Source organism: Aphelocoma coerulescens, chromosome 3, assembly GCF_041296385.1.
Source record: "Aphelocoma coerulescens isolate FSJ_1873_10779 chromosome 3, UR_Acoe_1.0, whole genome shotgun sequence".
Classification (NCBI taxonomy): Eukaryota; Metazoa; Chordata; class Aves; order Passeriformes; family Corvidae; genus Aphelocoma; species Aphelocoma coerulescens.
Genome location: NC_091016.1, coordinates 73,347,669 through 73,370,377, shown reverse-complemented (window position 1 = coordinate 73,370,377; position 22,709 = coordinate 73,347,669). Strand labels below are relative to the sequence as shown.

The 22,709-nt window shown below is 39.9% G+C and overlaps 1 protein-coding gene across 6 annotated transcripts in view; it reads left to right on the top strand.

Moving 5' to 3' along the window:
- PKIB (cAMP-dependent protein kinase inhibitor beta) overlaps window positions 1–22,709 on the top strand; it is a 54,080-nt gene that overhangs the window by 29,822 nt on the left and 1,549 nt on the right. For 5 of the 6 annotated variants that reach the window (XM_069010872.1, XM_069010870.1, XM_069010871.1 and 2 more), the window contains exon 2: window positions 19,085–19,259. In XM_069010872.1, coding sequence (XP_068866973.1) covers window positions 19,112–19,259 — 148 coding nt within the window. In that variant the 5' untranslated portion in view covers window positions 19,085–19,111. Of the gene's footprint in view, window positions 1–3,566; window positions 3,646–19,084; window positions 19,260–22,709 lie in introns of those variants that run through there. The other variant, XM_069010873.1, reaches the window with a different exon arrangement.

The window sequence follows — 22,709 nt, the reverse complement described above, 5'->3', positions numbered from 1 at the left end:
GAAAATCCAGTCCCAGATGCTGTGAAGAATTGTGGTGTGTGAAACAAGAAAAGAAGCAGTAAGAGTTCCAGGGACAGTAGTGGGCCTTCATCACGACAGTCCACAAAAAGTTTTACTTTGCAAGTGGCTACTTGCACTGGGCTTAACTCTACCTTTATTGACTTTGGAGAAAAGTGTGGGTTTATCAGTTGTAGGATGACCTCAGTTTCATATCCAGTGAAATTCTGAGAACTTATTTTCATCACTAGTCATCTCACCTTAATGGCTATGGCAAGAGCATTCAGAGAGACAAGAAACTGGATGACATATCTCCTCAGACATCTGTGTAGGGATGTCCATACCTAATAATACAAAATAAATGCATGTTACAAATACTCTGAAATGCTTTTATATGTGTTTTATTAACCTAAGAACATTCTGGACATCAATCCAATAATATATTTCATGGTCTAATTTTTATTTCTTTAAAAATTTCATACAAGATAGCTTGGTTGGTCTATAAAAAGACTTAACGGAGCTTCTCAAACGCACTAAATTCAAGTTCAGAATACTTAATTCATATGTTAACAAATTAATAAATAGAACTTCTTTTTGTGGAAAAAGTCAGCAAGTAAGAGTCTCAGAAGTATTATCTGAAAAATAAATTTCTTGAAATGCAAAAGTGACTTAATGAATTATGACATGCCAGGGTGGACTTTACACAACCTAAGTATGTTATTTAGGAGACTCTGAATGCTCTCATTGCTGCTAGACCAACAAAGTTTATCCAAGTTTACAGCAAATAACCTGTCCTTGCATATGTAATGGACAAACTTTCCTTAAAGCATCCTGCTGCATATTAGGAAGCTCTTAGATCATTAGTTTATGTGGCACCAAGCCACTTACCAAACTACTAAGTGTGAAAGTTTGATTTCTAAGTCACAGTTTTGGAAGCTGCAGTAACTGTTCAGAAAAATCTATCCTTTAGCTGATAGAAACCCTGAAGAGCTGCAAAGATGTGTAATATATATGCTTTTGTTCTTCAAAACAGAGTAGAGAAAACCCATCAACAGACGCTTTGTATGTTCATGTTGTTTTCTTCCTCTCCTCAGCACTTAGGTACCTATAAAGCAGCTAAAATCAATACACAAAATGTCAGGTTTGAAAGGGCATGTGTGCAAAGAAAGCATTCTGGGCTAGGGATGTGGTTCAAAGCACTGACTGTACTAACAATTTGTTCAGTAATGTAGTAAAAGCATGGGCTTTGGTCTTCAGGTGAGCAACAGATTTGGAACAAGACAGCATTTTAACTTGTGATAACATTCACAAATTGATGCTTCCCTGCTGATACCAGGCATGATTTACTGAAGGGAGGAGGAATAGAAGGGAAGACAACAGCTTGGGATAAGGGCTAATGGTGCTGTTGCCATTGCATTACCCCAGCTGAGCTGTCTATGAGCATCAGCATGGTAACAACCACACACCTCCTTTCTGCAACTGATAACATTTTCTGTCTCTCTGTATTCACACTACTCTTCAGATCCTGGTTCTTAATTAGAAATCCATTCTTGCTTTGCCTTGCCAACTATACTAAAATAAATGAAGCACATTTTGTAACCAGTGGCCAAGGACAGGTGCATCGCTGAATTTTCTTCTGGATGGTGTTAATTGAGCAAAACCAATAAAATAGGCATAACCAACATGCACAAGAAGAAAATTAATTTTACAGGGTGCTTAAAGCTTCAGGCAAGATTGTGGTTTTCCTGTAAATTTATGCTGTCTTTATTGTATTGGCTACTGTAGCAGAAATTTTGAGGTGGAAGCTGAAATGTGGTACAACTTACTTTGAAGTATTTTGAAATCCAGTAACCTCTCTGAAATGAACCCGTATCTACTTCAAAATGCTGGCCGTTCTCAATATTCTAATAACTTTCTGGAGCAGCATTTTTATGACTAGTACCTGTGAAACAGGCAGGAGTTCTCTGAGCCCTTCACAAAGCTTGTACAGTGTTTCATGAAGTGATTTCATTATTTCTCAGCACGAAAGGGTAGTGAAAAGAATGTTCATCCAAGAGAGAATATGGGGAAGAAAAGGTTATACTTGCCAAGCACTGAATTGTTGAATAGATTGGTGTAGACTTTAATGTGGTTTCATATTGTGCCCAAATTAATACATAAGTTGTTTGAAGGCTAAATTAGTATAACCATATAAACAAATTGTTTCCTTTTTGACCTTCTTTTCCAGTCTACATTAAATATTTGAAATAGAGATGATACTGTACAGAAAAGGAATATGTATGAAGGCAAATTATTTTCTGTTTCTGCTACCTAAGTGTCCACTGACATCTACTGAAATATCCCTCTTTCACTCTAGTAAATAAGTAATCAGCTGATGATAACAGTTTGTGATAAGAACCCCTATCTCAGTTGCCCCAGTGCACATCTAGAGAAACATAACTCCTGTGGGATTGCTTTAGATTTACAGCAGCTGAGTTTTATTCAGCTTGGATCTTCTGTGTTGGAAGAAACGTTTTCAGTGGTAAATAAACCTCCACCTCCCCCTCAGCCCCCCACTTGTGGATGACTGACCATTTAAAAATGTCAGATAGAGGCAGCCTTGATTTGGTACAGAACATTGAATCATTTCCTCAACCAAGAAGTTAATTTTTCTTGATTGTTTCTTTCCTTTTTTTGCCCTGCTGACGTACACGGCACAAAAGATGTGTGTGGCTTCAAATTGCTGCAGCCTTTCTGATTTTTACAAGCAGGGAGGTTTTTCCAGTGGCAATTTGCTTCTCTGGTAGTTATGTGATGGCAGGTTATTTTTGTGGAGACAGTGGAAGCTGGAGCTGCTGGCACAGCTTGAGCACCGGCTTTCTTCTGTAGCTCATGCCGGCCCCTCTTGAAGCCGTGCTGTGGGGATGAAGTCATACCTGAACCATGAACGTTAAGGTACTTTGCATTTTGGGGGCAGAATCGGGCAGATTGCCAAGAAGCCATACTAAATGACCCTCTTCTTACAGGCTGGTCAGTTCTTCATGCAAACCAACTAATACACAATTAGGCAGTGTGGTTATTTCCAGGTAGCTTTCTTGTCTGCTGTGAAACTCTCTGTGTTTAGATGCTGAAATACAAACTCTGTTGTAGACATTTGCTGAAAATGCGTTGGCAAAGTACTATTTATCTTAGAGCAGTGTGAAAGCAGTTTTTATGCCACAGTTACGTGTTCTCTGTTTGGATAGCAGAATGCCATGGAACAGCCACAGCTTGTTGCTTACACGGTGTCCAGGCAGCTGTTGCCGCCTTTGGGGTGAACGTAACAGCACTGCTGGTGCAGAGAGACTTGCCTTCCGTTATGAGAGGATGGAGAATTCCTTTAATGGCACTGTTGTTAAGGATTTATTTTTGTACCAGAAGTGAATGAAAACGCTGTATCTGAATGAAAAGGCTGAAGTCCAGAAGTCTACCCGTAAGGCATGTGCTCCTGTATGTGAATTTGTAATCTGTTCATTTATTTTAAATGTATGCAAGTTTATCTTCCTTCTTGGCAACAGTTCAGCATTTCCTTGGTGTTTTGCTGTAGTCAGCTGAAAAGCCAGACATTGAGATCACTTTCCAGTTGTTTCTGGGTGTCGCTGGTATTCATCACCCTCTTTTTGCTGTCCTGTAAGTAGCTCTTATGCTCTCGTTTGCTGTATTGTGTTCTGTACCTCTTTCAAGCTGTTTTTAAAACATTTTAACAGGATTTCATAAGCATCTGCCATTCTTAAACAACTTGAGCTATGTTTGTTTCCTTACTGCCTTGAACAGACTAAGCAAACAGAGAAGTTCCCCTTTATTTAAATGTTCATAGCCATGCCAGTGTTCTCCTGCTGCTGGGTTTTGCACACTGGGAGTCATCTTTGTCTTTCTAGGCTCTCCTTTGAAACACTAGAACTAGCTTGTTGTTTGGTATAATAAATGTGGTTAGATTAAAAGCCAAAAAACCCCTCCATATTATATGTTAAAATTATGTTCTTTGGCTGCGACTATCAGTGCTTTAGGGAGTTCTCTTCTGAGAAGTACAGAAATGAGTTTAGTTTCTCTGTGGGTGCATCTTTTCCTCCTTCGGAGGGGAAGAGGGGTTCACTTATGTGGCCCTTAAAATGCAGACTGTCAGGTCAGTCCTGCAGAGACATCCATATCAGAGCCAGGTTTCTGGAGCTGTTTGTGACCATGAGGAGTCTGAGATGGAGTACTGGACACAAACAGGTCTGAAATGAGCAAGAATAGCTGGTTTTGCTTGTCCTTGGCCTTCACACAGTCATCACTAATGTGAGGGACTCTACAGTTGAGGGGGGAGCACTGAAACTTCTCAGGCAGAAACAAATCTTACTCTTACTTTTTTCCCTCTATCAGCATACATGAGCAAGGAATTTGTGGAGGGGTATCTGCAAGGACTTACTTTCTGTCAGTGCTCTCCTAAATCTCTGTTTCATTGAACAAATCTGTGGTGGTTTGGTTGATGTTGTAAGGAGCAGAATGTGACCCATGGTTTTAGAATGAGACTAGCATACAGGTCTGTTCAGTGAAAGGTTTTGCCAGTTCATCTGCAGTCAAGAAAATGCAAAATTATTTCTGCACTTTTTTATAGAAAAACACAAGTTATAAATAAAACAAACCTTTCAACTGCTCATTTTAAAGTGAGACATAAAAATGTAGTAGAGAAGATCAGAGAAAAATGCTTTTTATCATGCCTGTAATCTTTGGTAGCTCTTCAAGAACAAGAGGTCGTCTGCAGAAAGAGTCCCCTGAAATCTTACTATCTGCAGTTTACCACCCAGATTCTTGCACGGCTCTAGAGAAGGGGTGTAGGCTCTACTCATCTCCAGTGATGAGTGGAGTTTAGGAAAATCTCCTAAGGATTATCTCTAAGGATATGCACTCATCGGGAGACCATGACAAGCACCTTCTTATTTTTGACCTTTTGAATATATAGGTCTTAATGCAGAACTAAATCCCAGTACATAAACCAAGGAGTAAATATTTTGAATACTACAATCCCTCAATGATCTGTGCTTGTCAGTCAGTATCACTTCCAGGCTTTCTTTTGAAATGTTCAACTCATACTTCCACAAAAAAAAAAAAAAAAAAAAAAAAAAAAAAAAAAAAAAAAAGCCTCCTATGGAATTTCCATTAAGCAATGCACTTAGGTCTGTGTATTTCTGGGAAAGACACATCTTTGTAGAGCGTGTCCTCTAAAATGGTCTTGTTGTTGGTTTCAATCTATTTAGAAACAGAAGTATCGGTTTGCAGAAAGATTCACGCAGTGATAATGCCTATCTGTTTTTTGCCTTTTCTCTCTTTCTGTGCTTAATAAGACAAAATGGGGGAAAAGAAAAAAAAAAAGACTTCTGAGGAATTTGCATGGAAAATAAAAAAATAGAAGAAGACAGATTCATTTACACTGCCGGGTGTCAGGCTGTAATATGATTATGCTGGCAAAACTAAAAAGGGAAATGTTCAGAGCTCATAGGCATTTTAGGAGCAGTCATTAGCTTAGCAGATAGGAAAAATAATTTGTTTGTGAGCGTTCTGCAGTTCCTGCACTCAAATATTACACAGGTAGGTACATGCTCTGACCAAATGCCATGGAGGCTGCAAAAGCTTAAGAGGAGCTTGCCAGGGGGCTGTTATTTCCAGCTAAACAAAATCTGAAGGGTACAAAATGTCAGTGCTGAGCAGTATATTTATACAATGAGTAATGGGTCCTTTTGGGCTCCTCATCTCCCTGCAGCGAAGTGCCTTCAGTGAGGGATTGAAATGGCAGGTGTGAGTAAATTCAAATGGCAGATGTGAGTAACCCCAAATGGCAGATGTAACTCCCCTTCTGCAGGTTGCATTGCTCATTCTTCTGTCTTTCTGTGGGGAGGTTCACCTGTGGTGCTGCCTGGGGAAGAGCCTCCGCAGGGATGGTGGAGACTTTTGCCGTGGTCGTCCTGCAGGGCAGGGTGGGAGAGGCTGGGTGGGGAGGGGAACACTGGCACTTTCTGCACGGAGAGAGCATGTCTGTGTGCATGTGAATGTGCTGCTGTAGGACAGAGAAAGAGGAGGGAAGGCATTTGCTGCCATGGGAGGGTAGGAAGAGGGGACGCAGGGCTGGTGCTGTCTCTTTTGGGGTAAGAGATAGAGATGAAGGGTGTCCCATCTCCTGCATGACCTCTGTACCTGTCAGTGTTTGACCGTTTTTGTCTCAGTGCTGGATGAGAGCACAAAGGAACAAACCTCCTGTGATAAAGCCAAGCAAGGTCTGGGATTTCCTTGCCTCCTAACCTTTTAGGAAAGGCCCTCTTATCACTGGGGCTGTGTACAGGCTCTTTCCAGAGGAAGAAAGGCCAGTGAGGTTGTGTTTGTGGGCTTCCAGCAGCGAAACCAGAAAGTGAAAATTTCAGAGGGATCAAAGATCCTGGCGATTAAAGCAGTTGCCATATCCATAGCAACTCAAGCTGACTGTCCTCCCACCCTGTGCCAGTCCCTGAGTATTGGCAAGCAACTCTTCGGGAGCAGTCAGAGGTCTCTCTCTTGCCTAGACCTAGTAAAAAAGTTTCATTAAAATTGATGTGATTCAGGAATTACATGGTTCCATCCCTATGCAGTGGAAGTGCAGATTCTCCTTTTACTCTGACTTTTCAAGATGAAAATCCTATCCAATTCTGCTCCGAAGGGAAGCAATGTTTGCTTAGACAGATCTTGCTTGTTGCTTCTGCTAGTCCTGTGGAAGAATGGCATTGATCTAACGTGTCAAAATTAAACCTACCTCTCACTCAGAATATAGCAGACTAAATGTAAAATTAAAGCTAAAAAGATGAGGAGAAAGCAAGCTGATTGTTAAAACTTTTAAATCCAAAGGATTCAGTATGTGGAACTTCCACTTAATGTTGTTATATGACAAATAGGAACAAGACTTGACTGCTTGTTTATATTTTGGTTTTCATTCCTCCACTTTCCTTAAGCTTCAATGGTTCATGCAGATTAGGAAAGTTAAATAAAAGTTCTGGGAATCATGGCATCCCACCTAAAATAACTTAAGGGTCCAGCCATACTTAGAACCATAGAATCGTAAAATTCGGTTTGTGTTGGGAGGGATCCTTAGGGGTCATTTAGTCCAACCCCCTGCCAATGGCAGGGGGACCAGCAACAAGGTCAGGTTGCTCAGAGCCCCGTCCAACCTGACCTTGAATGTTTTGAGTGATGGGGCATCCACCATCTTTCTGGGCAACCTGTGCCAGTGTTTTACCACCTCCTGTAAAAAACTTCTTCCTTATGTCTAATCTAAATCGACCCTTCTTCAGTTTAAAACCATTATCTCTTGTCCTGTCACAACAGGCCCTGCTAAAAAGCTTTTCTAGGCTCCCTTTCAGTACTGGAAGTCTGAGCGTTTCAGTCAAATAACTTATAAAAAGCACACTTTAACCTTCTCCTGTCATCTTTTAAATCATCCTATGTGTACTGGTAATTTTCACAGCCTCCTTATCATTTGGGATATAAATACATCTTTTTTTGGTCCCTATTTGAAGCACTTAATCCAGGTGTTTCAATAGCAGGGCATATTTACTGAAGGACCATTTATCAAAATGGAAAGGGTTCTTTGAAAGCCATCTGCCTTAATTAATTTTAATTGAATTAATTTAAAATACATTAATTCAACTGTGTGGAAATTACCTGTCTGCCAGCCTCATATATGCCTTGGAAAGGTCTGCTTTGTTCTTTTTCTTGAAAAACAGATAGACTATAATAATTGGAGATAGGGATTTGCTTTTAGGTCTTAGATTTTTTGAGAGACAGTCATTTTTCTTAATTGCCAAGTAAGCTCAGTGAGACCATAAAATAATTTCCTTAGTATATTTTACTAGAATTTTGATTGCAATATGTCTTCTTTTTTATGAAACTAGTCTATAACTGTGAAGCCTTAAGATAGTGTCCCAGGCTAAGGTTATTAGAGAGCAATAGAGATGATTCATACTTTCATAAAATAGAAGTATATTGAAAGGCTAAAGAAATTAAACCAAATTAATCCCATGTGTAATTCTACTGACTTGTTTAGGCTTGTAACTACTATGAATTTTACCTATTAGACCCATTCTCCTAGGAAAAAAGAGACACTCTGAAACAGCATGAAAGTCAGGGAGGTTTATGAATTGTTGTGATCAATGGTACCCTTTCTGCAGACATGTGGAGGAAACAAATAGAGTCATTTAAAAGTAGGAAGGGAGAAGCAAGTATAGTACTGCAGATAAACCGTTCACCTGAAGTGTAAAATTAATCCAAAATAAGTTCTAAGGAAAAATTTCTTAATGTGTATTACAGATAATCATTTAGCCTATTTGTTTCTGTCATTACTCCTCAAGAGTGTGGGATTGTGGATTTTTGATTTATTTAATTTCTTTCATCGGTGATGAAAGCAGTGCTTAGCTGGCTCATTCCTAGAAAATTTAAGAACAAGAGGCTCTCAAGTACTTATGCCCCTATATTCCTTATTCTGTGGAAAAAGCTTTTCCCCCAGTCTCAGAACATTCTGGCGGATGATTAAACCCGAGGGTTTCGTTATTCTGATCCTTTGTGCCCGTGGGTGTAAAAACCCTGCGGTCTCTGACAGTGGTGCAGTCACAAATTTTCTGGTGTGCAGGTAACCAGGGACTGTATCATCAGGTGTCCTATCCCCTGGAGATAACTCTTATCACCAAATCTGAGTGGGACAAATCTGACTCAGTGATCTGCTCTTGAATGTCAAAGCACTCATTCCTAGTACTGTCTCCTGGCTGTATTATCAAATTTCAGTGGAAGCAGCACAAGCCTTGCAATTAGATGAAGTACATGGAGAACTGCAGGGTCAAATTGTAAACCTGTACTATCAGGATATGTCTCAGTGAATTGTAATTGATTTAATTTATTTTTTTACTTGCAATTTAAAGTCTATTGTAAATATAATTGAGAAAGTCTTGTGAATTAAGGTCATTATTTAACTTAAATTCTAAGCCTAAAAGAAGATGGATTTCTCAAATCTCAGTCTATTTTCTTGGTGAGTCACCATGAGAGGGGGCAAATTTTCCTACCTGTAATTTCATTAAAATCAGTAAATAGGACTACTGCCAAGATTGAACAGGCAAACTGTAAAGGATATGACCTCAGTGAAATTGTATTAGAGTAAGCACGACGTATGCTGGAGAATGAAATGAAAGTGAAAAATTATTCATTGAATACTGAAGAAATACTGTTTCTGAGGCAAAAATTTATGCTAAAGCATAAATAAAGTATAAATGGAACATACCGAGCAAGGAACTGAGGGGCCCCATTTAAAATGCAATTGTTGAAGACAGTGCAGCAAAGTCATATAACTTCTTGAAATATATCCATATGTCCTATTGATTTTTCAGCTTTGTGAGTGTTAGAGTCACTGACATGTCAAGGAGAGCAGTAGGAAACTTAAGTAACTCATTAAAGGCTGTTTCAGGGCACCAAGTTGACTTGCAGTTGGAGGTTAGCTTCATTTTCCTTGTATTAGACTTCACTTGCCAAATGGCTGTTTCCTTCCTGGGCTCACTTTAACAGTCACCAGATTAGTCTCAAAAGCACAGTGTTCTCTTCTCTTCTCTGTTGGTTTATTTTCCCCTGAGGGCAAACTCAACCAGAATGATTTTGCAGAATTTTCCAGCACCTGTGGTGGTCTAAGGACATGGTCAAGACAAAGTTTTTAGGGAAAGAAATTATCTTTTATTAGTTAGAAAAATGTAATTGGAAAAACCTTTGGGTAGGCCAGCAGAGACAGCTATATAGAATTATCCTGCAATAGTTCACTTACATTAGCAAAATCAAAGACCTTTTACTATCCTTGAACTGAGTTAATAAAATAATATTTTATTAACTAATGAAACATTTATTGAATTGAGCAAATACAATTTTCTTTCCACCATCCTATTCAGTGAAGAATGCCAAATGAAGTATTTTGGATTGGTTTTCCAGGAGTATTCTTGGAAGAGCCAGAAAAATAGTTCAGGAAGCCCAGACCATTTGTGGAGAAATACATGAAAAATTATGGAGGAAATAGTTATACAGAGCTTCATGGCAAAAGCAGAGAGCGCTGAGACCCCAAGAACTGTGTTTGAGAGAAGTGTTGGGGTGATGTCTGCAGGATATCTCAGTGGCTCTCAGACTGATACTTGCTGAAGAGGGTGGTAGAGATGCTCCCATCAACAATAAGCACTACTGAAATAGCTGAAGTTGTCAACTGCTTTACCTGTCAGGCTGGTGCTTAAGGAAGCAAGCAGAATAATAAAAACTTGGATTTACAGACTTGCTCATGTCAAAGAGCTTTCTTGCAGCTTTCCATGGTAAAGAAAATAAAACTAGCCTTTATTAGTATGTTAGCACTTTAACTGTTCAATAAAGAATAGATTTAAGCTGACTTTGTTTTTAATGCTGTTTCCAGTCCTCTGTGAGTACATAGCAATTTAATACTAAGTTTCACTTCATTTTTTGTTGGTTTGGTTTGTGTTGGGGTTTTTTTTGTATTAGAACAGACTGCTATGAGTAATTCTTGTTCTGGAAATTGTGATGACTCCTTGTGTGTGCTTGCACTATGAAATCAGAATGCAGAAATGAAAAACAGGAAAGTTTTATTCAGAGAGAATAGTGCTTTGATTTGGTTGGACTTTAGCTTTTCCAAAGTGTTCATCAGACATAAAGTATATAATTATAAGACAGAGAGTATCCTCTCCTATGCTCAGGTGAACAAATGCTAGGGGGTGTGACTGCAAAACTGGCTAAACCCAAGTATTTCCACATCAGTCAGGTGAAACTGAGATGACCAGGGAAGAAGTCCATGAAGAAGATGGGGGATGGTCTCCTGGTCTGATCCAGGCCAAAAAAATACAGCTTGTAGGTTTGAAGAAGGAAGAATCATACAAATAAAATACAATTAATCTGGCTTTGTATATAATTATGGAATGTTATCTGGCTGTGACAAAGATAAAATCAAAAGTCAGATTTTATTTGCATAGCTAAAACAATCAAGTGCTTCTAAGCACTTGTCCTTGCTTTTTAATGGAAATGGCCCTAGTCCCATGCTTTGAAGGCTTAGGAACTTAGCAAGGTGCCTGCACCTATTCACACTGCAATTCCTGCTTGCTGCCAGACTGTTACCACCTAACTGCTGAATGGAAAGAAGCACAGGCTTTCATCCTTCTCAAGTTTCATAATGGAGAGATAACCCTTTCACCAAACCCATTTCTTCTTCCAGGGGACACTCTGGACGTCTCAATATGAAATAAACAGGGACTTTTCTCCCTTGAATGGTGCTGCCTGCAGGGCAAAGAAATTGCACTTCTGTGCAGAAGGTCTCATTGGAGCTGCTTGTTCTTTTGAGGCCTTCAGACAATATCAGTCTGTAAAGGTTGTCACAAATACTATAGATTTGGTGGCCAGGGTGTTGTAGCACATGTCATATTAACAAAATAACTTATCCCCCTCAAAAAAACCTGAAAAGAAAGATCCTTGGTGTAGTAAATTGCCCTTATATTTCTTGTGCATACTCTCCAGGTTTTCTTTTTCTGGTCTATTGGGATAATTACACACATATTCTTTTAAGTTAAAAAAAGACAAACCTGTTTTGCTGTTACCTATCTAGTTTGCTGCTAAGCCATAAGGTCTCCATTCTGCCCATCTCCCTCCTCATCCTTCATCAGACCTGCTCTCCTGCAGTGTTCCCCAGAACTGAACAAGCCTCTTCCTCCCTGTCTCCATCTTGCTTGCTTTCCAAAGAAACTCCTCACTACTGATTTCATTCCTCTTCCTCAGTAAGGTTCCAGAGCTCTCCTTTCTTCCTGTGTCTCTTTAGCTTCCAATGTAATTTCTTTGTCTCATACAGACCCTCACATAATCTCTCTACCTACAAGCACAGATACAGCTCCCCATGGTTATTACTTCTCTGTCAGCCTTGTGCTCCCAGCTTTCAATCCTTTGTGCCCATGTGTTGCTACCAGGCAACTCCTCTTGCTCTGCAACTCCTCTTCTCTAAGCACTTCCACAAGGACTTCCCTTCCTGGCCAGGTACACTCTGATTCACTCTGAGCTAGGTGGAAACATTCCTCATTCATGTCAGCAGATCTCAAGGAGATTTGGGCCTTCCCCAGTGAGAGATTTTGGGTACACAACCACGTTGGTTACATGTATGGGATTGTTCCATTCTCACGTATCTGCTAAATTGTAAATTCATCTTCTCACAAAAGCATTTTACATTTCACAGTGCTGACTGATTCCTTTACTGGAGTGCATTGTGTAAGTGGACTCCAGTATGCCTCAAGCTTTTTGCTTGCCTCAGCTTTTCCCAGTGGTTTTGTCAGAATAGTTTTCTTCCACAGAACTGGCAAGAACCAAATCCCTTGATGCTTCTAATGAAGTATACAGATTGATGTACATATGCTGGTTTATGTAGATGACTTGTCTGTGTTCCAGGAAGTGTTTGTGGGGTGTGGGGGCAGCAGATATCAAAGCAGAGGGAAAAAACTTGTTTGATGCTTCCCTAAGGAATTCCCAGTTGAAAGGCTGAGGAGAAAGGAGATTGGAGAGGTTGGGAGATACTAATTCCCTTGTGTGCCTTTGAGAGTGCAAAAGAGCATAAATATAATTGGACTGCAGTGTTGTTGTTGCAGGGGCTCTGCAAGGCAAGGTTAACCTTAAAAATTATTTCTAATTCTGAAATTGCTCCTCATGTATATTCCTGAAAGTGGGCAAAATTCTCTTGTATTTCAGGCCAGATGCAGATTCTAAGAAAGGATTTAGAAGGTTGGAACTGTGTGGCTGAACTCAGAAAGTGGCATGTGCATTTGCGACAGGAAATGAAAACTCTGTGGGAATGAATGGCCCAAATATAAGAGGAAGAATTAGGTTGGTCAGTTGATTCGTTACCACCGAGTTTCATTTCTTATTCCGTAGTAGGCGATGTGTTTGATTTCTTTCCAGCATAGCCGATGAGTCAGAATTGAATTGTGTTTCCCATGAAGTCGACTAACATTTATGTCGTTGCTCTTGGTCACTCACAGACATTCAGAAAGTGACATGCTTGGTATTGACTGTCTGGTATTGACTGCCTTCAGCTAATGTCACTTCATTTATTACTCACTGCAGATAACTTCTGATTCAGTTGTCAGTATCATGACCCCTTCTCCTCTCTCCCTTATTTTCTTTCACAAAAAGAAAATTGTGCCATTACTTAGAATTGCTTTTAGTTCTGTAATGTGTTCTCCTGTGCATCAGAGCACTGTGCATACTCAGGGGTCAGACACAGCTCACAGTCAGGCTTTCTACTCTCTATGGGTTTGTAGAGGGTGAACTGCACCATTGGTGTCTGCCCATTCTCCAGAAGCTTAAAGGCAGCAGGATTAATGTTATGTGGCATTTTTTCTCCTCTTGTCTTTCCCATGAGTATAATACTGGCTTTATGGAAGTGATCAGAAAATTCAACTGAAAGTTTCAAAGTTCCATTCTGAGGAAGAAAAAAGTCCTACAGCTTTGGCCAAGGTTTTCAGATTCTGTGCCCTAAAATGATGGACTTCTGAACAACAGGATCAAGTTTCTGGGTATTCAGTCAGTGCTTCTGCCTGCACCAAGGCAGGAAGTAGAGGAATGCTGTAATCATGATATCCCAGTCTGACCATTTTGGTATTGCAAAGATCATGTATGGAAGACATTTTTGCTCACTATTGATAAGGATGTTGCTTCTGGTGCAAGAATGTAGTGCAGGTCATGTACCCAGAGCAGAAATAACACACAAGCATTTGTGTAAAATGTCTATCCATTCTGAGAACATTTTTCTGAGAAAGGCCAACTCTGTTGGTACAGGAAACCAAAATCATCTTTGTAACATGAAATAATAAAAAGTACTCTTGTTTCAAGTTTAGTCATATATTAAGAAACCCAAAAGGTAATAAATTTAATTCTTTTTCCTTAGTGGATCACTTCTAGCATTCATATAGTCAGCTATATTGCTTCTGCATACTGATATGTGTGGTCTCTTGTCCTAAGCCCCAAACAAAATCAAGACCCCTGTGTTTGGATATACATATGGTAAAGATGTATTGATAAAGAACACTTATTTATCTTTCTGTGTGCTTCCCAGCAGTAAGGTTGCCAGTGTGTAACAAACGTTCTTGATGTGAAAAAACACATAAGAGAAATTTGTCTCACAAAATTTATGTGAGTGCCCAGCTTACTGTTAGTCATCATCATAATCTCTGGGCTGTCTTCCTTAAAAGCATGGATGTTCCTAGCTGTTTTTTTTTTCCTTTTCTTGGTCCAGAAATGCCTCAGGATAAAGCATAAGGATTACGTGAGCATGTACAGTGAGAATGTTCCTATTCTGAGACCTTTGGTAAGAGGAGACAAAGACATGAGGATGCAGCAGAAGTGGATGTGAAAGCGTGGCAACTGCATAGCAAGATGTGGTTTTCATCTCAGTTGAACAGTGGGAAGCACTTCATTCAATAAATTTTCTGTTCTCCTTACTTAGAAAGTTTTAAACCAACAGGCTTTTGGGGTAGAGGTGCTTGGAGAACACTCATTACAAGTAAATAAAAACAAGCTAAACACCACTGAAAGGACTGAAGTTTTTTCTGAATATATTAAGATGCTGAAATGCATATTAAAGTAAGAGACCCTCGAGACACAGAATCAGTCAGTCTGGCTCTGAAAGTACTACTTGGCTATTGAATTTTTCATCTGTTTGTGAGAGGATTTCATGCTTTCCAATTTGTTCCTACTAAAGAGCATTCAGAACGAACAGTGTTTCAGAAATGTAGCTTTCTCTGATAGCACAGGCAGAGACTATCCATAAGTTTTTGGCAAAAGTGCCTGAATAGAATGGAGTGATGTATTTGGTCTTTCAGGCTCCTGCGTGGAGTTGCCACAGTGACAATGCTGGAAACTTTTTGATATTTATTGAGGAATAGTTTGTCCTTCCAAGCAGAACAAATCTGGTGTTCTGTCTCTGTTAAACAGTAGAAGGATCAGAAGCAAAAATAGCTTTCACAAGTACTTAAGGTGGTGATTTATCTATTTTCTAACAGATAAGAGTGAGGAAGAGACAACACTGACATTTAATGTGGACTGTGTCACCTGCTACAACCGAGCACCTTTGAAGCATTATTTCCCTTGATTCTCAACACAAATTGTTTCAGGAGAATTATTTGTTCTTTTCCTGTCATTTATTTAAATAAATTCTCACCAGATTCTGTGACTCATTTTCCCCCAAAGGGATGGCTATGCTGCCAGCAAAAGAAGACTCAAAGATTAACAAACTAGCTGTCTTTTAGAGAAAATGCCACTGGTAGTTTTCCTGCCACTGTTTTGTCTGAGGACACTTACTTGAATGTCTGATAGATCATTAACTGAGTTTTGCTTTTGGCTGTAATCTGTTTTCACAAGCAGAGCATTTCCTTCCCCCATGCACACCTGAGTGGTCTGCTGTGCATTCTGGGTGACCCTGCAGGGATTTCAGAGGCATATATGAGAGGATTAACTTAATATTCCCAAAACCTCCTTAGTGATGCCTTGGCCCAGTAATGAGCTGCAAAGTTAGTCCTGGTGATGGAATGCTAGCTGGAGTGCCAGTCAAAGCCTTCAGTCTCTAACTGTAGTAGGTGAGCCTTTCTGGGACACGCACCTGCCTTCCTACTGTTGACCCTCTGCATCCTTGCCCAACTCTTCCACCCAGTCACCTTATACTTTTGGGCTTTTGCTATGGCAAAAAGGGAGCTGGGGGAGTACCGAACTTTGTGATTTGGAAATCTGGCACTGTTCTTTTAGAACTGTGCTCCATAGTCTGGTGAGCAGTGACAGAGGAGAAAAATGACAACAGTAATTTGGAAACTCAGAGAAGCAAGTGCACAAAGGTGTTGGCAACATGTGAGTATCTTTATCTTGGATAAGGCTAGAGCAAAATGGGTTCAGTGAAGCTGAAGGAGATGTAGCCAGCAGGAGGAGGAGGAGTGGATTGAGAAAGTAGATGCTGTGGACGTTGTAATTGCTGTTTACTCTGTGAGGAGGCATGAATAATACTGTGCTTAACAGATGCAAGGAGATGACAGAAAGGTAGATATTTCCCAATGAATGTGTTAAAAAAATTAAAGGTAGAAACAGATAAAGAGCAGAGAGACTCTATATCCTTACTTGGATGTAGGCCTTAGAAAATACTGCTATAAGAGAGCATCAGAATGAAGAAATCCCTTAGAACATTAACGAACAAAATGGCATTTCTCTCAAGTACAGCATCAAGCTACTTTGAATAATGTCTGTAATATGTTGAGAGGTGAGCTTAAGTTTTGCATTATATGGACCTATAAATGGACCCATGTTTTGTAATGTCAATTCTAAGCCTCTTGGGGTAGTCCCTCATCTTTCAAATATACTTAGAGAACATTCTGTGCTAGTGCAGTGTAGATAGAAAAAACAAAGGTGAAAACCCTTAATGGTAAATGTAATGTATGTAAAGGATGGTGTATTTTTAGATAGCTAAAATTGAATTACGGCCACCAGATGGATGGATAATGATCAGCTGATTTTCTGTCTGACAGATGTTCTAGATTTGTCTCTGCATACTTTTTAAATCAAGTGCATAAATCAAAATTCACTTACATGAAGGCACGTCACATTGTGCCCTTCATCATCTTCCTGGGTTGTCTAGTATTACACAGTGCAGGGAGATTACATCAGAGGAGGAGGAGATGTGCTGAAGAGGAAAGGGAGGGCTTTGAAACAAGTGCAAAAGTGCAAATTACTGCAAACTGTACTGCAGAAGAGAGTAGCTTCATATGGCATGAGTTGGAGATCAAATTTTCTTCATTTAAAAAGTAACCATTTAGGGGCCGAAACATCTATGCAAGAGAGAAAAGGGGCGGGGGGGGGAGAAGTCCACAAGGCAGGCTTGAGAAAGTGTGTTTTAATGTTAATGTCATTCTGCAGATCTTATGTGAACAGCACTCTGCTCACAGCAGTATTTTTGGCTCCAATGTATTAATGGCTGAAATGAAACGGGCAAGAACTGCAAGCATGCTGGTATTTTGGCACTGAGAGTAACTTTAGTGATTTCACTAAGCAAAAGAAGACCCCAAGCATTTTCTGTTCTGAAGTGCAATTTACAATCTCTTTACTTGCTGTGGTGAGCGTATGAAGAAAAACATTTAGGACACCTACAGTTTAATAAATATGAACACCCCCAAAAAGCCATGAGACTGTGTATGCAAATATGAATTCGTTCTCCTTATTTTCATATTTCATGCCAAGTGCTGATCTCACCCTCTCATAGTATAATGCTAAATCTAACTGAGAATGTCAATGCATCTTTGACCATTGACTGAATCATCTTAAAGGTCTCTTCCAGCCTTGATTACTCCATGATTTTTATGTGTTTTCTGAAAAGTGTCATTCTTGAATGTCCATGCATATTTTCTACATTTTGCCACTGACGGAAAAGTTTATTTGGACTTGACCTGTTTTCATGCAGGACAGGAACCTTCTGCTACATCTCCAGGTTAGAATTTTCACTTGCTGATCTTGATAAAGCAAGCAGTTTATTTGCATGTTCAGGTCATCTTCCAGACTTGGCAGTCCTACTTGTGCCTTTGTTTCTTGCCAAGAACGATTCGTTTCTTCCATTCTTAGAGATATAAAAAAGATTAAGACTATTTTTTCTTGGTTTTGGATTGACACAGCTGAAAGGCACTTTGAGGGAGAAAAAAAATGCTTGGGGCAGAAATGGCAGGTCGGCATCAGCAATCAGATTTCTGCCTCTTCCTTCTTGCACATCAGAGCAAGTTATGCTTGATACCTATTTGTATAATTTTTTCTATCCATGAAATGAAAGCAGTAATATTTCCCAAGCTTAGCAGAATTTTTAAAGGGAGACTGTGATGCTTTGCTTCTTACATGAATAGCACTAACATGATTGACACTTTCCATATCCAGTTCTTAATCTAAATACAGCCAGTTGTCAACCAAAAGCTGACAGCCTTCTGTCAGTTTGGTCTCCAGTACCATCTGTACCCCTTACCACACAAAGCGCTGACCGTATTTACACAAAGAGACAACATTACTGCTCCCACATTTCAAACAGAACTTCATTCATAAAGAGCAAGTAACTATTGTTTATAATTGAGTCATGGATACCTAATTATTATAAATTGCTCTGTTAATTATCACATTATTGTGTAAATGATTGTATTATAGCCTTTGTGACTGCTAATGGCAGTTTTCACACTCTGTCTCTGTGTGCCACTTGCAGCCAAGTATCCTGCTCTAGGTGTACACACTTAGTCTGTTGACTGGGGGTGTGATCCTGCAAACATTTCTCTGCCTGGTCCAGAGCCCATTGTGGTCAGCAGTTTTCCCATTCAGTTCAGTGGGCTTTGAGACAGGGATCAAGGGAGCAGTGTACTGTTGGTTCCATTATTTCCAGGATTCAGTAATTTATTAGATAAAAGTCACATGCACAAATGAAGGTTAAACCAGGATAACAAGCAGCAGAGGAAAACAAGTGGTTTGATATGTGAAGGATAAAGAAATTCTACAAAGAGTTTCAGTTTGTGTTTTGAGAGGTCATTTTATATCATTTGCTCCTCTGTGAAGTGAGTTTGTTCTAAGATTCTAAATAAGAATCTGAACAAGATTCGTAATAAAGGAAACATGCTTTATTTCAGACAGACTGTATGACAACAGTTTTAGTTCTCTTCCAAGTGATTGTATGGCAAAGCCACTTAAAAAGAGGGGACAGGTCATAGAAGGACAGACAGATGGCTGACAGAAAGGCCTGTTGCTGATCCTATTCACAGGTTTCTTGTGCGTGCAGAGTTATTCATTGTGCTAGTCTGATGTGCAAATGGCACGTTAAGGAAGTGCACAGACAGTCTACTATCTTCTTCAGGGACAGAAATAAAGCTTAAACACTCAGTATTGAAATGTAAGACTTTTAATAACAAAACAATCATTGGGCAAAGCCTCTGGCTATTGTATTGTTGAGCAGGTGATTAGCATCCATCTGGCTACAGCTGCTTTCTTCTTCTGTTTGTTCCATATGCAGATGTTGCTATGAGGAAAGGAGTCAGCAATGACTGATGTGGAGCCTGTGGTCACAGATTTTGCAGCATCAGGACGCGCAGGCCGCCGGAACGCCTTACCAGATATCCTGGGCTCTCCTGCTGGTGCTGGGACTTCAGAGCTGCCACACAAACTGGCTGAGCTCTCTGTTTCAGAAGGTAATGGCTGTGCATTCAGAAAGGGACATTTTTATGCAGTCGTCCTTTATCTTTAAGACTTCCAGCACCATGTGGTTTTGATGTCAACACTAATATTTCTTTCATCATTTAGAATGAAATTCAACCTTCCAAAGCAGTTATCACTTGTCCCTCCTGATGAGACAAGTTAATATTAACCCATATCCATATCCATCCATAGATCCAGTGTTAGCAGCCTGGGGAAACAGTTCAGTGCTGGGAACTGAATTCCAGTTCCCCTGCGGAAGAGAAAACAGAGTTTCATTTCTGGGCAACTTGGAAAGCCCATCAGTCCAGCTATAAATTCGATTGTACACCTGCACTGAGATAACTTTGCAAAAGACAGCAGGGCTGTGCTGTTAATACAATTACAGCTATCCTAACTCAGACATATACATTAAGAGTAGGGTTTATAGTGATTTACTCCAGCTAGTAGGCTTTCAACTTTGCTATCTGACACTAGTACCCTATTTTGCCATGTCCTTTAATTTGGTATGGTGCTCTGTTGATAAAGCAAAGATCTAATCAACACCAGCTTTGTGAGTTTTTTTTTACTTTCAGACTGACTTCAGGGGGATTTTCAGGTTCAGAAAAATCTGATTTCTAATGCCTATGAAATGAAAATTACAGACTGGCCCTGAGCATGGTCTGTCCCTACTTTTTTAATCAGGATCAGAATTTTTTTTCTTCTCATTTGTCACTTTTGCTTCTCTGACAAATACCACCACAACAGATGGTCCCACATCCAAGAGCAGTGATGGTGTGGGTGCAGCAAAGGGAAGGCAAGCCTGTGCTGAGGTGTGAAGGGTCCATGAATCTGAACTGAAGCAGATCATAAAAGGAATTCCTAGTCTCCAGAGTTGCATAGCCTCCTTTTACATTGCCTTAAGAAATTACAGGATGTTAGGTGTGTAGCCTCCTAAAGCACCATAAAGGCTGGGGGAAAGGATTTCTTTGATCACAAACTGTTGTTATTTTGGTGATTTAATTCATAATTATGTGTTTGGGGTTCTGTAATCTAAACCCCACACGGATACAGCAAAGGATTGCTGAGCAGGTAGAAAGAACATTTCCTGGAGGAGTGAGAAGGGGCCAAATGACCATATCCTGACTTGAACCAGGAGAAGAGCAGAAATTAAGAATCTGAAGGGGTGCTGGAAGAAGGCATTACTTTGTCTCGACGAGAGATTTTTCCCTATGAATATGAAAATTATGTCCCTATATATTTTCCCCCTCTCCATGCAACTGAAGCACTGGAAATTCATTCCAAAGTACAAAGAGTCACGTAACATTTAATATTTTTGTTTTCAAATTGCATGTTTCTTTATGTGCCAAATAGATCTTCTGCCTGGTACAATCAGGCTCCAGCAAGAGAGAAATGTTTCCCTCATCAAAGAGGAGGCAGATAGGAATTTATATTGCTGTCAGTGTCAGGAGCTGTGGAAGTGAAGTGACCAGTCCAACCCACTGAAATACCCATTGCTATATTATGTGTAACTAACCTTTTGTATTGTTTAGAGCAGTGATCCTTGAAGGACATGCACCACGTTAAACACAGCATCAAAGAATGCAACAGCTGTAAATAAGTTTCTCATGTTTGTTTCACTTCAGCCTCCGGCAAGTTTAGTAGTTGGAAAGAGTGTACTTTTTAAAGCATAGAAAAGTTCTCTCTTTGGTCTTTTCCTGTCCTCCCTGAATAAAAACAAACAGGAAAGAGTGCAAGCATGGCATAAAATAAGTATCTAGCCCTCCAGATGATACAATAGTTCTCCTCTCTTGGTCTCCATACAATTCCTTAAAAAGAAGAAATGAAACACAGTTTTAGCAAAATGTACTGATGCTTTCTTAGAAATACAGGACCAGCACTGCCAGGATTTAAAGAGCAATTAAGAGCATGGGATTGTCTGTTGCTTTTGTCATTGACACATAGCTGTGCCAGAGCGTGTTGGAAGGCAGCAGATTCTGTTATCAGCAGTTTACAGTAGTGATAAGAGGAAGTGAATACAGGATGCAGTTAGGTCCACTCTGACAGCTTGGATGCTTTCTGGGAATGGGAATTCCACAAGTACCAGATGAGAATTTTAGCCTCATTGTGTTTTAAGTTAAAGTTTTGATGAGACAGCAAACAAACAGAGGAGAATTCATCCAAATGGAAAGACAGTTTTGAAGTTCCAATGCTGTGACAGGGAAATTGTTTGTGAAACATCTGAGGCTCTAACAGACATCCCTTTTGCCTATTTCTGACTTTAACAATAAGTTGTTAAAAAAAGAAAGTAATTTCCAGCTCAGAATAAAGAAATTAGATAAATGAGAGAAGTGGAGAAGATGGAACATGTGGCTATATAAAGTATGCCCTATTTTGTTGCTACTCTGAAATTCAGATTCAGTGAAGATTATGGGAAATGGTGAGGAGGACTCTCTCCATCTTGTTTCAAATTTAGCTAATGGTCATTGGATCATACATATCCTCTTTCTAAAATGCTGTCAGCTACTGTCATAGTGAAAAGTCAGGAACAGGATGTGCTAACACCTTTTGGTTTAGAAGAGGAAAGACGCTTTGCTTTATTTTTTAATGAATACACAAGGACCCTACCTCTGTGATACAAATGTCCATGTACTCTGCAAGCCACATGAAGCTGATGTTCTCATGAGATGAACAGGAGAGTTTCTCGCACCAGCTGTTTATCTTGGAGCCTAACTCTGAAATGCAGACCATCTGTATCCTGTCTGATCATCGTCTGGTGGTGTGTAAGTTTTGGACTGCTGAGACTTTCCACAGGTGGTCTGGTGGGAGGCCATACTGGAACCATGTTAAATAGTTGATTGGTGTCACTGGTGATCCAAAGGTTGAAGAGGAGGCTGGAAGAAGTTTGAGAGCAAGAAGCTGTACTGGTCTTCTACATTTGGTAACCTGCCGTAGGGTACCATTCTGCTGATAACACTCAATAGCTCAACTAGCACCTACTGCACACCTAAGTGCCACAACGTATGAGATTAGATTTCCTCTAACAAACTCTTTTCATCTACCCTGTCTGAAATACTCCACTGATATTAGATGTCCAACCCTGCACAAAACCAGCCAACAGCTACATAAGGCTGGAGGGTGTCAAATAACTCAGTCCTTTATCACTATAGAACTCCAAAGCCTCTGAACCTCTGAGCAGATTTAAAACATCAAGCAGTTTCTGCCAAGAGCTTTAGCTGGTGAATTGTGTACGGCATTATATATTTGCTGTGGTATGTAGAGACCAACATATATAACTCTTTTGAGAGTTGTTTGTGATATTTGTAGCAAGTCTGAAAATGTAGACTTTCATCATGACTGTGGAGGAGATGGAGGAGTATGAAGTGGAGGACAGTACAGCCAGATGTGCTGAGCAGACCTCTCCTTGTCCCCCAAAAGCTATGGACTCCCATAGATTTGGGTATTCT